At 38.9% G+C, this 18,217-nt stretch overlaps 1 protein-coding gene across 1 annotated transcript in view; it reads left to right on the forward strand.

Moving 5' to 3' along the window:
* Etfa (electron transfer flavoprotein subunit alpha) overlaps positions 1–18,217 on the forward strand; it is a 54,154-nt gene that overhangs the window by 32,748 nt on the left and 3,189 nt on the right. The window contains exons 10-11 of the mRNA XM_050119432.1: positions 14,830–14,895; positions 17,870–17,950. Of these exons, the coding sequence (XP_049975389.1) occupies positions 14,830–14,895; positions 17,870–17,950 (147 nt within the window). The remainder of the gene's footprint in view (positions 1–14,829; positions 14,896–17,869; positions 17,951–18,217) is intronic.

An 18,217-nucleotide genomic window follows, 5' to 3' on the forward strand; every position in this document is an offset into this window, starting at 1 on the left:
GAGAACAATGGTATACAGTATTTTTAAAATATCAGTAAAAAAAAATACACTATATGTGTTCTTTCTAATCTTTTGAGTTTTTTTTCTATGTAAACACAGGCAGGCTGGGTTTTGTTTTGTTTTGTTTTTGCTGTTGTTGCTTGCTTGCTTTATTGATTCTACAGTATTCCATTATATGAATATGTCACACTTGGCCCATTTTTATTAATAGATATTTTATGGATGGCCTGTATGTTGGGAAGAGGGAGCCATACTAACTGTTCAGTGGTGTCAGGATAATTGAAAGCAAGGTGGTAGAAAGCTCTCAGATATGAAGAAGAGGTGATCTTCTCAGCTCCTGAAATAGTGTAAATAAATGGCTGTTAACCATTGTCTAAAGCCTTGAATCAAAAAGTGATATGAAAAATATCTCAAATGTATGTGTCTGTTCACTTTGCTTATAGTTTTACAGTGTGGACATAATACACAATCCTGCCTAGATAGTAGCTGAGGAATAGCTGCTGAGTTAATTGTATAGTCTCACTCAGATTCATAATCACCTGAAATGCACACTCTTGTAAATGCTTGATTTGGGTTGTTTATTTGAATAGTAATAGTGACACCTGCATTACAAAATGCCCAGATTGGGTGCTTAGCATGGTAGCACATACTTCTGATCCTAGTCCATGAGAAATAGAAGCAGGAAGATCAGGCTGTACATAATAATTCCAGGCCCAGGCTGGACTGCATGAGACTCTATCTTAGAAAAAAAATAGAGAGGGGAGGGAGGAAGAAGGATGGAAGGAAGAAAGGTTGGTTAAGAATCTAGATGCCAGTCAAGCTGTCTGAGTTCTGCATTTAGCTTCCCATGTGCTTTCTACTGACCTTGGATAAATCACTTAACCTCTTGTGCTACAGTTTCCAGAGATGTGTAATGGTGATAAAAATCCCTATTTCACAGAGTTGTAAATAATAAATGAGCTAATATATGTAAAACAAGTTTAAGCGAGAGATTGTGTATGTATATATATCTTAAAACTGTGCCTGGCATATTATAAATGCTGTGCACTAGCTATAAGAGACTGTTAAAATTATTTTTGTATATGTGTTATAGTATGTGTGTATTGTATTATGTGTTAACACATAGGGGTATGTATTCTACATGTGCTTGCAGGGACTAGAAGACGGTATTACCCTTCTTTATTGGTCTTCACCTTAATTTTTGAGACAGGTCCTCTCAAATGAATCTGAAATTCCCCCCTTTCAGCTAGGTTCATTAGCCAGCAAACATGGGATTTGCCTATATCCACTAACCAGTGCTAGGATTACAGGGTACATGGACTATGCCCAGATTTTACATGGGTACTGTGCATTTGACAGTGGGTCACGTCACCAGTCCTGAAAAGATTTTGTTTCAAATCATGAACAGTTGTTAAATTATTTCTCATATTTATCAGGCTCATTGGATTTTATTATCATTTAATACTTGTCGAGATTCAGCGTTTTAGGTTTACGCTGTGACTAAATTTACTTAATATGACTTTTTAAGTCTTGATGTATTTGGGAGAAGTTCCTCTTCTGTGTTGCTCTCAGTGATCTGTTTGATGGTTCAGACCTGACCTTTCCAGCCATGCAAACACATAAGTGTATTATGATCATTAGAGTCTGTTGCCAGGGAGTGTGCTTTACACTTAGTGCAGCATCGTAGTAGGTGTGGAGGATTACTTTACCTATATTTTGATATTTTACTGACAGACCAACTTCCAGTTCATAATTTTGAGATTATGTGAATAGAGTCAAAAGTTACCAGATGAATAAGCAGTTTAGGAGAATTTACCAAGACAGTACATTTTGTTTCTGACCTTTGTTTTGAAAATTCACTATTGTTGAAAAGTCAATGTGGAAACAAACTTTATAGAGTTGTTTGTATACAACTGGGAATGAGTTTATGGGATGGGCTGCCCTCTAACTTGCTAAAGAGCTGAAGATTGACAACCGCTTTCATACTGCATTATCTAGCTTGGCTTTTAGTTCCAAGAGAACTGTGTTCACAAATTGATGTGCTTTCCCTTTGGGGTTGGTATAGAAGCATTAAATTGTACTAAAATATTCATATGTGAGTGCATTTGGCTGAAAGCAATTGATGTTCTGCCCCCAAGAGGATAAAGAGAAATGCTGTGTGGACCCGCAGTCCAGAAAACACCCTAAGCATGCTTCTTAAAAGGTAATTACAAAGCCTGCATGATCAAAGCCCTTACAGTGAAGCTTAAGTGACAGAGAGAAGGTACAGCATTTGTAGGTTGTGGTTTGCATGTATATGTTGTTAGGTTGTGCAGCTGCCAAAAGTTAGCAGTTCTATATATATCTTTGGTTTGTGTTCTCAGCTAAAATTTATCAGACTAATTTTTTGTTTACATTTATTCCAGAAGACTTGAATCAGTGGACTTTTTTTTACCCGTTACCACTTTATTATTTAAAGTTAAACTATTTAAATTTTAGAAACTATTGTATACATGCCCACCTTTTCTGCTTCATCTACTTAAAAGCATGCTACTGAATGATAGATTGACATGTCTTGTACATAGTCAACCTAATTTAACAGCTGACATGAAAATCAATTAGCATAGATAGCAGCAGATCTACTTTAGTCATCTTGATGTGGTTACTTGGAAGAAATGAAACTTCTGAATTTCCATTCTGCAAAACCAACACTGTATATTTTGGGAATCTTTCATACAAAAATGAATTTATGTTTCTGTGCATGGCATCAAGTTGATACGTATGCATTTGAGTGTCAAAGAATATAAGACACTATACCAGATGGACATGTAAATCCGTTACAAGTGCCAGTGAATTTAGCACATGTAATTCAACACTTGGATTTACTCTGAGTTCAAAGAAATGAATACAAAAATCTACGAAAAGAAAATGTTAAAGCTTAGTGTAGTGCCATATGCCTGTAAGAGGCTGAAGCAGGATTGCACACTAGGCCAATTTAGGATATGTAAATCCGGGCCACCTGTGTCATCAAGCAAGACCCATTCTCAAGAAACCAAAAAGAAAAAAAAAAGTTACCTACTTAGTTTAACTGTATGTTAATATTAGACAAACAGTATTTTGGAGATAGTTTTTTGTCAGAGGACAGCAGTATGTGTTCCATTTTCTTTGTTTGTTGTTTTTGAGACAACAGGGTCTCAATGTATTGCCTTGGTTGGCCTGGAGCTCACTATGGAGACCAGGCTGACTTTGAATGTCTGGTATTGTTTTTTGGGGTTTTTTTTTTTTTTTTGGTTTTTCGAGACAGAGTTTCTCTGTAGCTTTGGTGCCTGTCCTAGAACTAGCTCTTGTAGACCAGGCTGGCCTCGAATTCCCAGAGATCCGCCTGCCTCTGCCTCCTGAGTGCTGGGATTAAAGGCGTGCGCCACTGCTGCCTGGCTTGAATGTCTGGTATTGGCCTTGAACTTATAGCATTCCTCCTGCCTCTACCCCTTCAGTGCCGCGATTGCAGCCTAACCCATTTCCTTAAAAAAAAAAAATGAGATTATTTTAGAGCAGTGGTTCTAAACCTGTAGGTAGCAACCCCAACAGGGGTCTCTTATCAGATATTTACATTATGATTCATAACAGTAGCAAAGTCACAGTTAAGAAGTAACAATGAAATCATTTTATGGTTGGGGTCACCACAACATGAGGAACTGTATTAAAGGGTCTTAGCATTGGGAAGGCTGAGAACCAGTGTTATAGAGAAAAGCTCTCTGGTTAGGTTAGATGCATCAGTGATTTAATATATTCCTCCTGATGTTGCCTTTCTCCATAGTATTAGCTGAATTCCATTCCCTTTAACTTTAAGAAGATGCTTAAAAAAGGATTTGTGTAATTCCAGCTGACCTTCCCAACTCAGGTTGCTTGTTTGAAACATGTACATTTTAGGATCAGAGAGATGGCTTAGTGGTTAAAGGACTTGCCACCAAACCTGTTGACCTGAGTTTGATCTCAAAACCCATGGTGGAACAACGGAACCAGCTCCCCAAAGTTGTTCTCTGACCTCCACACAAATAGGATTGTGAAATTATGTTTTTAAAATACAGTTTTAAAAGCAATTATAGATTTACAGAAAAGTTGACAAGGCAGTACAGAGAATTCCTCTGAGTACTATACCCAACTTCCCCTCTTGTTACTGCATGTGAAGTGTTTTCAAAGGATAATAAAACCAGAGATTCTCGCATTTAGCTTTGTAATTATTGTCTTAGTGCGGGTTTGTGTGTGCATGGTGCACGTGTGGAGAGGTCAGAGGACAATTTTAGATTTGGTTCTCTTCTTTCACCTTACATGGGGCATGTATGGGGTTTGAACTTAGGTTGTTAGGCTTGTGTGGCAACTGCCTTTACTCTGAGTCATCTTGATGGACCACACTAAGGTTTATTTTTCTTTTTTCTATTTTTCATGTATATATGTGTCTGGTGGGGGGCAGGGCACATGTGTGTAGGTGCAAGTGCCCATCAAGACCCAATGTTGATGTCAGAAATTATTCTCTATAACTCTTACTTTAGTCATTGAAGCAGAATCTCCCAATCAGATCCAGAGTTTGTCTGTGAGACTAGTCCCAGTAGCCAGCTTGTTCTGAGGATCCCTGCCACTGTCTCCTGGGCTGAAGTTACAGGTGGGCCATCATATCCACCTGGCATTTGCATGGGTTTTTAGAGATCCAAACTAGTTCTCATGCTTGTAAGGCAAGTGCTTTAATTGCTGGGCCATTCCCCATTTTCCCGAATTAAAGTTTTTGAAGGTGGAAAATTGTATGAAAGTTTCAAGAGGATAGCTTTCTTTTTAAGGATTATTTGTTATTGTTGTGTCTGTGTATGATGTGTTATGTGGGAATATACCACAACTCGCATGTGGAGGTCAGAGGGCAACTTTCTGGAGTTGGTTTATCCCGCTGCTACTGTTGTCTCTTGTAGGTGTAGACCTAGGAGTGGAAGTGCTGAGTCACAAACTGTTTCCTCCAGTTGTGACTTTTTGTGACTCTTCTGTGCTATTTTATAGAAACTGTCTGAGCATTAATAGATTAAGCATCAAGAAAGCCTTTGTTACCTGGGCGTGGTGGCCCATACCTTTAATCCCATCAGTCAGGAGGCAGAGGCAGGTAGAGCTCTGAGTTCAAGTCCAGCCTGCTCCACAGAGTGACAGCCAGGGCTATACAGAGAAACCCTTGATGAAAAAAAATCAAAGAAAATAAAGAAATCCTGCTTCTAGAAGTCTGGGGAGAAAGTAGTTTGGGGAGTGGAAAAGAGTGCTCCTGCTTGGAGGCTGAGGTTTGGGGTCAATACCAGCTTTGTTTCCTGGTGCCTAGATTTATTTTTATTGATTAAAATACATGACATCGATGATCACAGTGGTTCTTTACAACTCTCAAATTCTACAGATAAGTAAATATTACATATTTTGACTTGGATCCATTAAGATATTTGCTGATAATAATTTTGGTGATCAAAATAAACTTTATGTGTGAACATAATTTGAAAAGATTTGTAATAGACTTGATTTTGTATCTTTGTGTTTTATCTAAATATTCTGTGCCTTATATTCAAACATTTCAATATGAATTAACCACATGAGTGAATTTGGCCAAGTGTAGAAGGTCATATTTGGCTTTCTGTTATTTAGGTATATAAAGTATATTCTCCAAATGGGAAAAAAATGTGAATTAGTATAGAAACAAACTAAGTAAAGAAAAACTATTTCATTACAAAGTAATTAAATCGTATTTCAATGTGAAAACATTTCCTTAAGGAAAACTTGTTTCAGATTCTAAACATACTATGTAATTGAAACCTATAACTAAAAATACTACTAAAGGGGTCAAGGACAAAATTTATTTCTTTTTTTGTTCATATTTAATTTTTCAAACGGATTAATATCCATGTTTAAAGTAAAAATAAAAATAAAACCCATAAAAGTTTATATTTTGTGCCAGGTATGGTGTTATCACCCCAGCAACTTGGAAGGTGGCAGGGGTGTCGTGAGTTCATGACCAGTTTTCAACATTTCATAAGTAGGCTGCTTGTGCAGATGATGCCAATTCCCTGAACCTCTTGGGAAAGAAAATGGGCTGTAAAAGACTATGGGGAGTCTCTATCTACGGATAGATTTAGGGGTTTGGAGAACCCGTGACTAAGAAGCCACGGCTATATATTCCCTAATAAGCACTAAGTCCATCTACTAAGTCACAGTACCCACTCATTGGCTTTGCTTCTAGACATTTATTTCCCTTTAATGGTTATCTGGGTTCAGGTACTGACTTCATTGATAGTTACCCAAAAAATTTCAGCTAGTAACAGGTGTCATAATTAAATAAGTATCGTTAACAGTAAAGATAGCAGTAACTTCAGAGTCTTGCCACTTCTGCGGGTCAGTCTCATCTGTCCTCATAAGTTTCAGGAATTTTCTCTATAGTAGGTATATTATTTGGGCTGGAGAGATCGCTCAACAATTAAGAGCACTGTCTGCTCTGCCAAAGGTTCTGAATTCAATTCCCAGCAACCACATGGTGGTTCACAACCATCTGTAATGAGATCTGGTGCCTTCTTGATGAAGAGACCTGGCCATTCATCCTCATCAACGTGGACCATGAAACCCAATGTGGACAAGTTCAACAGAACCGCCATATACAGGCTGCCCATTCACACTTCAGCATTGCCAGGGCATAACTTTCAATTCATTCAGATGTGTTATTTGCTGTAACTATAGGTGACTGATGACTCCACTTGAAGCATATTATGATACTGTAATCTCTTTAGTCATGCATAGCAGAAAAAGAGCCTAGCTTTTGAGAGAGTAGAGAAGGGTTGGTGAGGGGGGGTGTGAATAGGGAGAGGGTAGCTAAAGGGTATGAAGTTTCCATTGTCAAAGACAATGAGTTCTAGAGATCTAATGCCCAGAATGATAGAGTACATTATAAAGAATCTTTTTCAGTGCTAGGGATGAAGCCCAGAGCTTTGCACATGTATGCAAGTGTCTATGCCTGAGTTATACTCTGACCCTAAGAGTTAATCATAAGTATTCAGTATCTGAAAAATAGAAGCGGGGAGGGGTGATTATGTGAGACAATAAGTATGGTAACCAGCTGATTGTGGTAAGCATTGCACAGTAGTACACATACCAAGGTGTTGCATTGTATACTTTCCACATTAAAAAAACTTTTCAGAATTGTCTCAATAAAGCTAGGAATAAAAAGCTTGCCTTTTACTAGGTATGTATAACTTCAGATAGCTCAGTAAACCTGCCTAAGTCTCTGCTTTCTTTTTTATACAATGGAAATAGTTTCTTCCTTGTAAAGTTATTGTAGGTCAATGAGATAATATAAAGAATAGTGTGAGTGCTGGCATTTCACCAGCAACACATTTGTGTGAGTGACATGCAGTCTTGAATCCTGGTCAGCCTTGAGGCAGTCTCAATACAGGAGTTAGCCTGATGAGAAAATCTTGGATGGGACAGAATTTCAGCTCTAAAGAGAGACTGAGTCCAACTTCCACTCATGTACAATGTAGCTTAGCCACAACCCTGCTCGACACTTTTGTCATATAGTGCCGCTTGAGAAAAGAGCCACAATTGTCTTTGTGTTTTGGAGTCTCTCCCGTAAAGGAGTCTTAAACACAACTTAGCAAACAGAGAAAATAGTTTGGCTTTTAAAAATGAACAGCAGGATGAAATATAGCAATGCTAATGAATAGGAGGCTTGCAGTGATTAGAAAATATGGCTCGGTCGATCTGTTCCTCAAAGAGGCATTTATTATTTGTGGAGATAAGTTCATTTCTTTCCTCACCTGGCACATGTCCTTTATTGTGTTTAGCTGTAACAGTGGATGTTTGGGTTCTGCCTCCAGCCTATTGAGTAAAGAGGGTTGAAGTTATTTGCCCTTCTGCAGCGCTCTTGTCTCAGGCAACATGAGGATTTGGGCTTTGAGTGCATAACATTGACTCTCTGAACTTACTTAATAAGAACTATTTATATGATGTGTTTTAATTTTTTTCCTTTGGCAAGATGTAGTTTGTCATGTTCTGTCCTCCAACTTTATCTAGAGAGATAGTATTGGTAGAAAACAGTTTTAAAACTTGATTAAATTTTAGAGTAGAAACAATACTGAATTAGTTTTTTTGCTCTGAATGGTCCAGATATAACCACTCTGCTTATATTCATATTTCACATGAACAAAAAAGTAAATGTTTAAATTTCTCCATTTGCCATTGTTTAAAGTAAGGCAGACTGAAGTTACTCCAGGCAGAACCTTGTCCCAGTTCCAAAAAAAAAAAAAAAAGAATTCATGAGTTCATGTTGTAAACTAATTTAATTTCAGCTTTGTGAGTGTGTGTTTGTGTGTGTGTATAAACAGGTTTTTTTTATGTATGTAGTGTTAAGGATTTGCATCAGAGTTCATCCCAACTTCTTGCTGCACTGTTGAGGAATTTAGATAAACATTCTAATTTAACTGACTAATACATTTGTAGCCATCCCTCTAGCCAATTACCATACATTGTGCTACCCTCTGCCCTTTTTGGTGTTCCATTCCAGATATTTTTAAAATTTCCATGAAATACAGATGATTTAGGTTCTTATTTAGAGGGCGTAAGGTTTTGAGGGTAGTTCTTCAGGTGCCTCTAGAATATATATTATTACTAGGAAATAAGATTTACTAGTTGGAGAATTGCTTTTTAGAGTATAAACTTCCTGTATTAAGCCAGTATATGTTTTTCCACTTTTGGTTTACCCACAGTGATCCCTGTTACCAGAGTTCTCGTACATTTTTGTTGGTTAGTTGAGACTCCACTGGCACCTCTCGTTGGCTCCCACATGTGTTGCTGTCCCTCTGCTGTATGGCTAGCCTTCTTTTTAGAAGGAAGCCATCAGCTCCATCTCTCCCACACACCAGTGTCCTAGCAGAGCTTATCAAAGGTTCCTCTTTAGTTTGTTCTGTGATTTTGAATTTGTAAGCCATGTGTGGATTTTGGCCATTGAAAACGTGGTTAGTCTAAATTGAGATTATATTATTAAAATTAGTCTCAGTTGTTTCCTTTTACCATAACACAAGTGACTAAAATTCTTAAACATGTGGCTTACAAGATATCTATATTGAATATCTCTGTCTTAGGCTTAATAGCGTTAAGCTACAATCAGTGTTGTAAGTAGGAGACAGCTTTCCCTTTAGCCTCTGCACTCAGCTTCCCTGGAGGAGCAAGTGCTCAGATTACATCCCTTAGAATTCCAGCTGGCGATCTGAATCACTGATATTAGTGCCACTGACTTCCTAAGGAAGCCAGACCTGACTGACCATTGTAGAGGACAGTGGCCACATTGAACTCATCTGGATCATTAGATTTCTATGAAAGTACTAAGGTCTCCTTCAGTCAACATCACGTGTACTGAGTTAGAACCATAAAAATGTGTGTGTGCTTGAAGGACACAGACTACAAAAGGGTAAAAACTGCTTCCTGCTCCTAAAGGCTGTCTACTTCTCAGTAGCCAATCAAGAAGTGAAGGTTTACACAAGATACCAGAGCTGTTGCGTTCTTCTCTGCCCTTTTCCTTTATTATGAATTTGCTTAAGCTGCGTTGTTAGACTGTAAGCTTCTTGAGGACAAGGGCAGAGAACATGTCTGCTTTATATTACCTGTAAGGTTTAACAACATCCACAATAGAAAAAATTAGCTAACTAAACTGGGGCGACTTCAGTGGGTACAGAACCTGCTGTGCAAGATGAGGACCTGATTTCAAGCCCAGCATCCATGTAAAGGCCCCAGGCCAGGTGTGGAATACTTCCCTTTAAGTTGTTGTTCAGGAAATCCCCCTGACACACACAAATAGTACCACTGTTCTTGGTTGCCTGCCAGAACTTGATGTTACAACCCTGATGTCAAAGATAGCAAGCACATACATGGGTCATATGACCTGGAGAAATAAATCAAGGTAGTACTACTGATGTAGAAGCTTTCCCCCTACTGGCTATTCTTAGAGTGTTGAAGGGAGCGACACAGACTGACAGGAGGAAACCACCAACAGTCCTGTCAACTATCGCAATGACGGACCTGCAAGATGTGCACATTGGTAGACAGAGGTGTCATGACTGTTGTGGCACGGTGAGGAGAGGGGTAATCAGCCACTTTAAGGCCCACTCCATAGGATACAGCTCATGTCCTGATACTGTAAACTGGGTCAAAAACCCACGGCTGGGGAGACCATGGGTCCTGGAAGAAAAGCTACTATTGTTATTACTGAGTGGGTGTCATATCAAATTATTTCTACCTACTTAACCTTTAAACTCACAAAATAGTGTATCTGTCTGTACTCACACAATAGTGCATCTCTCAACCCTCATCAGAAAAGCTTCTTTTTTGCAGTGGATGGTGGTTAAAGCAGAGACTCACAACAGCTCAAAATGCAGAGAATAAATGTCTGTAGATTGCTCAGTCCTAAATGAGATATAGCTATGTCATACTTTCTATCCCCAAGGCTCAGAGAACATCACAGAAGGGGGGCCAGAAAGGTTGTTAGAGGCAGAGATTGGGAAAGACTGCTACAAAACAGTGTTTTCTGGCCATGGCAGAGCTGTTGCATTCCTGAATTAACAGTGGCTGCGGGGTCTTGTACAAGATCTGGACAAGATCAACCCACTCAAAATTACAGCATGGAGGGGGAGGGGTTCATCATGTCCCACCACTACCTGAGGAGCTATTGGCAGTTGGTGGCTGTTGAGGGAGGGAGAATTAGAATTCTTCAGGGATAAGGCCTCTGAGAGGCTACTCAGGCTCCAGTAGATGGTTCTGCAGGCAGCACTAAGTGAACTCTGTTAAAATAAAGAAAAAGAGAACATGTGGTTGGGAGGGTATGGGGGAGGAGGGAAGATGTGATCAAAATGTGTTATATGATCCTATGAGATACCCAAGGGATAAATTTAAAATATATTTATAACACAAAATAAGCCATGTGAAACATTGCATACCTATAATGTCATGCTGAGGAGGTGGAGATAGGATGATCCTTGGGGTTTGCCAGCCAACCAGCCCAGCCACATTGAAATTGAGCTTCAAGTTCAGTGAGAGACCCTGTCTCATAAAGTGGAGAAAGACTGAAGAAGACACCCGGTGTTAGCCTCTAGGCTGTGCAGTACACACATATGCACACAAAGTAGAGAAAAATCAGCTAACCATTACCACTGAACTCTTTCTTGTTCTGGTAAACTTGCATATTTTATTATTTGCATCACAGGGCATTTTGGCTGCTCCTCTGAATTATAAAGTACCCTTTTCTCAAGTTCCTGTGCTGCCATCTGTTGGAAAATTATTGTAATAAAAGTGTAGCTTATTAGTGACTGGCATAAGTGGTACCTTTCTCCAGAGTTCTCAGTGTACACCTGCTGAACTGTACATGGTAGTCCTGAGGCCACCCTAGGGTACTCCACTCAGATCACCAGTGAGATTAGAAAATTAAAGTTTGAACAGATTTCAGACTAAGAGGTGGTACGTTAGTTTCTTGGGAAACCAGATACTGTGCTAAAGATGGAAACCTCAGCAATAATCCTAAGAATTGGGAATTGTTATGATACTAGTTTTGAGAGGTTAATAATTGGTTCTGGTCTGAACAGTCTCCAGAGCCTGGGTTTTTGACCCCAACAGTGCTCTTCTGTGCACATCTGTGAGTAGCAGCTGAGACTTGGTGTTTCGCTTACAGTCCATTGTGAATCCTCAGCCCCTGAGTTTTTTGCATGGTGTAGTGTTTTTGTTTGGCATTTGAGAAAAGTAGAAGAATTAGTGCTTTCTTTGGGCCATGTTTATTGGTGCCATTTCTCACACACATCACTTTGGTCCTCCTCCTATCTCGTGACTTTACTTCTTCCCTGCAGGGTAAACAACCCAAATTGCTACCAATATGGTGGGTCTGGTTTTGTGTCCATGTTCTTGTTGTCTCCCCCGCTCTGTCCCCCTTTCCTTCCCTCTCTCCTTCATTCTCTTTTTCCCCTCTCGCCCTCCCTTTTCCTTTTCTCTTCCTACATTTACTAAAGCCCCCCTAGGATTAGCTTCAAGATGCCACCTCCTTCTTCCAGTATCTCTTTCTGTCTCTAATCCCACCTCTTTTTGAATCCTTAATTGCTGTTCTCCCCTCCAACATCTCTCATTTTCTCTCCCAGTTATTTCACTGATTTAGAAGGAAAGTGCCTCAGGGCAGGGATTGTCTTGTGCTGTGAAGCAGTATCTAAAGTGCTCCATAAATTAGTATCTGTAGAATTTTGTACATACTAATTATTATTGTTGAAATACAGAAAAATGCTTTCTAAAGCCAGAGAAAGCATCCTAGTATATTAGCCTAATTGCCTGAACATGTTTTTTAAAAGGAAAAAGACTATTTCTCTTCCTGCCTGAGAGCCATAGGCCTCAGTGCAGCCCAGATCCCCAACTCTCTCTCCCAAGGTCTTATTTCAGTGTGTTTAGACAACAAAATGAAGTCCCATTGGTCAGGAGGATCCCTTAGGTTGTTGATGTTGGTGGTCATAGATAGCCTGAAGCACCTGCCTTGAATTGGCTTTGGTCAACATTCTGTCGTCTCCTTGGTACATTTATGGTAAAAGGCAATGGGATTCATTCAAAAGAGGCAGAAGCTCAAGGTAGACATTTATATTATGCTTGTATTTACTGCCAGGGTGAACTAGCATTTTTGTTAGCATTTCATGCTAAAATGGAGCTTTTAAGATGTGTTGAATTTTAATGCAGACATGTATGTCAGGAAAACTCATTTATAGTACTATTGATCTTTTCCAGTGTGTTCTTTGAGAATCTACATAGAAGAGTGATCAGGAAGAATAACTAGTGAGACACTTTCGTCTGAATAATTTCTTTTAACATGATTACATCAGCTGGGTGTGGTAACATGCTGCAATCCAGCTGTGTAATTACTGGTGTACTCAGGACAGAACATGTATTAGCTGCTCATCTTTACTTTCTGTGGTAGACCTCTCATCCCAAGACACAAAATCTTTAGGCAAATAGCTCTCACTATCGGCAGGCTTGAGTAAAGGAGGCACACCTCCCATAGCACACCGACACTGTAGTTTTCTTCCCAACTCATTGTAATGGTCTCCTTATCATTAGGGAAAAGACTAGTACAGCTGGTTCAGAAAACAAGGTCAGCTCCTTTTAACTTGATTAACTCACCATGCAGACAAAACTGCCTCGAGGTCACAGTGTTGAGGCACTGTGCTGTTCTGGAAGCAGTTGGACACTTTCTGCTCTTAAGGAGAAGATCCGTGGTGATGCTGCCAACATGCTAGAGGGCTGCATCAGAGCCGAAGGCGCTCTCTGCCCATGGTATTCAGTTCTGGCTATTCTTGGGAGTATCCCGGAAGCTTCTGGAAAAGCACCTGTAGACTAAGACCCCCCAGGAGGGAAAGTGACCTATCTATGTCCTATACACCTAGATTTTATGAAATATCACAACACTGGAGGACCATATTACTCCTATCCTAACTGAAATGCTCTCTGATATAATGGACAATTGTTAAACTAAATCATAAGCAATAGAAAAGACAAGGTGAGACCACTTGACACTGCCAGTGGCTTTGAAGTGTCTGTCTTGTAACAGAAGTAAGCATGGCAGAGCCACCTCCAGCGCTTTCTCCTTGTTACTCATCCAAAAGTAGTGACATTCTGGTTACATGGTCAATGCCCCTCCCTCCCAAGCCAGGGCATGCCAGCTTATGGGTGGGAAAAGGTTCTCAGTTGAAGTTTTAGTTATACGTACTAGGCAAACTGGAGCAGCTGAGCTCTTGTAATTAAGTGCTTGTTAAATCACTCTTCTGTTCTTTCAATTTTCAAACATTGGTACTTTAAAATTTTTAGATAAGGGGAGAGAGAGAACAGTAGTTGGCTATGATTTCCTTCTAATATTTGGGGGTAGAGGGTCTAAAAGATGTGCAGATGACAATTATCACTCAGAAACACCCATGTGGGAGCCCTCGTGTTGGGTTCTGAAAGCCACACCAATACTTTCAAGAAGTGTGTTATTTTTTTTATTCTGCATCTATTTGTCCATCTGTCTGTGAACACAGGCATGCTTAGAACCTCTTCATACTAATTTGTATTTCTGGCTTTTATAAATAGGAAATTTAATAAGTAGATCCTAATTATCATTTTCACAAATATCCTTTTGTGAGAAGGCAAACAAGCAAAAAAAATTTTAATATGTTTGAATATGTTTGTATATGTTAATATTACAATGTATGCATGTTGTGAATGGGTAGATACAACATATGTGAGTTGCACAGTTATACCAGAGTGAGTGCCATAGGTGCCAGTATGAAACTGGGATGGTTGCTGTGAGATGCTGAGCAGTTTGGTGCATTGTAAATGTTCAGTATGTGTTTGTCTATGTATTTTTATACCACCACTACTATAGGAACTCACTAGAAAAAGAGAACTGTGATATAAAAGTTGGAGAAGAAAAGCATGACCTAAGTGTTACATGTTGGATAATTCATTTTGCATATCTTTTGCCTAAGATTTAAGTTACTAATGGTATACACTTTATGAAGTATTTTATAGGGCTGGAGATGTAGCACATAGTTGGCAGAGTGCTAACCTAGCATACACGAGGCTCTAGGTTCAAGTACAGGACTCCATAAACTAGGTGTGGTGATGGATGACTGTAATATCAGCAGCACTTGGGAAGAAGAGGCAAGAGGATCAGAATTTCAAAGTCATCCCAAACTAGGTAGTGAGTTTGAGACAGCCTGGGACACCTGAGACTCTGCCTCAAAAATGTTCTATAATATAAATGCATATTAATAATGTGGTCTCTTGTTTCAGGAACTTTATATTGCTGTTGGAATATCTGGAGCCATCCAACATTTGGCTGGGATGAAGGACAGCAAGGTAATAGTGTGCACTAATTAGAGTATTAAAAGAAAACGCTTTCACATTTCGTATACATACAGTTAGAGTGTGAACTTGAACACTTTGCATTAACATAGATCTGGGAACTGAGAGATTGAAGCTGCTATGTCCTGTCGGAAGTTAGTGGGGAGGGGTGGCTCATCACAAGGCACAGGTAAACCTAAGCTAAGCTTACTGTGTGCTGAGCCCTATCTGCTTGTGCCTCAGTTTCTTTGTTTCCCAAATGTGGGTGTTAGGTAATTACCAGTATCCATTTCCGCTCTGACAATCTGTGGGTAGAAGATGTGAGACTGAAACAACTTAATAAGGTTCTGGTCCCTGGGTCTCTTGTCATCTTCGCTTGGTGCCCATCAGAACCACCCTCTTCTGGGTTGTTAGCAGTGTGTGACTGACACAGTTGGGTTAGAGTGTTGGGCAATCTTAATATCTTTGAAATTGTCAAAGGTGTGCTGTGCAGTCAAAACACTTGATTTTAACTTACTACTTGAACTGCATTTGGAAGGCCTCTGGAATAACTATGAACATATATATCAGAGTATGACATATTAACTCATGCATAATAATGTACAATTTGAATTATGAACTTATCTTTCATGAAGGCAGAAATGCATCTGAAACCCTGCATTTATCCATTCAGATGGAAGCTGGGTATAAAAGATAATAAAACTTTTAAGAGGCTTAAGTTCTAACTTGAAGAAATACATGCACTATCTCTTTGTAGCTTCTAAATGAATTGGTTCAGACCCAGTCAGATTTCACAGTTGGATGGCAGGTTTCTTTACTAAGCTCTGAAAACAGCAGTGCCAGTGGGGAAAATGTGACTTATGCATTAATGCTCACACACACGCATACACAAAACACACACGCAACCTCTCTAATACCAGAAGCCTTAGAATATATATATTTTTTTAGCTAGAGCAATTCAGATGTGTTTAAAATACTCCTCCAAAATAAACGATTGTGTGTGCCAAGAAGATCCTGGTGAAAATTCCCCTCACCTGGCAGCAGGACCAGTTGCTGAGGGAAGCAAAACAGACTTGATAGTGTAAGTCTGAGCAAGCCAGGAACAGCTGACATACAGAGACCACAGTTAGGAATAATCTGTGAGAATAAACTTCAATGGTGGCATCCTTTTACCCAGTCCACAGATACATAATTAGATGATTAAATGAATAGAAGGTAATCCAGCAGATGTGATGACGCACACCTTCAATCCCACACCTTGGAGGCTAAGGCAGGAAAACATAAGGTCAAGGCTAGCCTGCTTTAAAGACCTTGATCCAGTTAAAAAAAAAAAAAAAAAGGAAAATAAGTAGAAGGAAAAAAATATTTCAACTACAACTACTATTATCTCTGTCTTTTGTGGGGAGCCAATGATTTCTATTGATAGTTTTTGTTAAATTCTTGTTTGAATGGCCTAAATCTGATAATTGCATTGAACTTCAGTTTTTTATTTAGCATGATAGTATAGTGAATTGATTATTATAGCAAATTAGTCAATATGCTGAACTATATATGTAGTGATAAGGTTGAATACAATGTGTGTGTTTAAAACAGGAGGAGGAAAAGCTTGAATTTACAAAGAGCAAACGATACTTTATCATAGCAGTTTTACAGTTGATAATTTAAGAATATTATTTTAGTAATCCAGAAAAGTATATCCATCCCACTCTCTTTTTAATATCATTGTGGTTCCTAGCCTATAGTTATGTGCTCTTTTAAAGTAACTTTTATGTAGTGGGACGAAAAAGCTTTCAGATGATTAAACTGTCAAATGTTTGACTAGGTGGCCTCCAGGAGAATCATTAACCGTCATCAATTAAATAAATCTCTGCTTCTAGCTGCGAAGCAGGATACACTTTCCCAGAAGAGGAGCATCAGTGAAGTCTGGGCCCTGTGAGGCATGTTTGTCCTCGCAAGTCTGGATTTGAGACTCACATGTGAAGCTCATGTACTGTCTCTGAGCTGACAACATCAAGGCCACACTGAGCTCCAGTCCCAGTTACTCTGACATGTTCAACTCCATTTCAGGAGCCCTGTAGGGGAATTAGACATGTTCTGAAGCCTTTATTTTAGGCCAGACTACATCAGAATAATACCAGTGGATTTCTCAAGATACAGTGGCAGGTAGTTAGAAATTTATCTTTACCTTTAGAGATCTGAATTATTATAATTCATTATCCATTAAAATAATTTTACACTTGAGTCACAGCTCTAACTTTACTTAATTATAATGGTGTTTGAAACTGTGGGAAATACCAAACAATTCTCTCTGCTCTTTAAGTAACTGCCACAACTTTCATATTTAAGAATGTATCTGTAGGAAGTAAGGCTAATCTTTGACACTTTTTATAGGAGACCCAGTAACTTGTTTTATTGCGTTTATTTGCTGCATACATAAGGACTTTTTAATTTTTTTAAGTTCTTTAATAGCAGGTTGACAAGATAGCTTTTTNTAGCTCTTGTAGACCAGGCTGGCCTCGAACTCCCAGAGATCCGCCTGCCTCTGCCTCCCGAGTGCTGGGATTAAAGGCGTGCGCCACCACCACCCAGCAACAAGATAGCTTTTTATACTCAGAACAGATCCAGGGTAAATAACAAGTAGAACAGAATAGAAACAAAAGTTTGCAAACACTGTGATTTGGGGTATGGATTAGTTACTATTTTATCTAAAAATCAAACCCTTTTTTTCTTAAGAAAAAAATTTAAGGGGATAATAATTTTAAACTCTTTACTCAAGATGGGCCACATGATGATATTTTACTATACCAAGTGGTGATATTTTGATAGTGGTAGCTATTTTACTACAGTACTACCCAAAACCTTTTTGTGTATACAGTGTTGGCATAGAAACTCCAAATTAGTCTTGACAGATATTTAAAGACTATTAGTGTATTGTAAGAAGGAACTTAAAACCAGAACCACCAATCAGTGTGCTGTTTTCACTTCACAGACAATTGTGGCTATTAACAAGGATCCAGAAGCTCCAATTTTCCAAGTGGCAGATTATGGGATAGTTGCAGATTTGTTTAAGGTAAGCTAGTCTTGAAAGGGATTGCTGTCACCAGCATTGCCATCCAGTGGGTTTTGTCGAAGATGAAATGATAGACAAAAATGTATTATGCATCTGTATATATGCTATTAATTTATTACATAATTTTGTCATATTTAAAATATAACAGCTTTGTGATGTTACTGTACAACACAGTTTTTTTTTTCTTTTGGAGAAATTCAGATTATAAAATATCCACAGGACCCTTGGTATATCGCACACTGAATCAGCACAGTGTGAAGTGACACC

Source organism: Alexandromys fortis, unplaced genomic scaffold (genome assembly GCF_014885135.2).
Source record: "Alexandromys fortis isolate MF-2015 unplaced genomic scaffold, M_Fortis_MF-2015_v1.1 scaffold_167, whole genome shotgun sequence".
Lineage (NCBI taxonomy): Eukaryota > Metazoa > Chordata > Mammalia > Rodentia > Cricetidae > Alexandromys > Alexandromys fortis.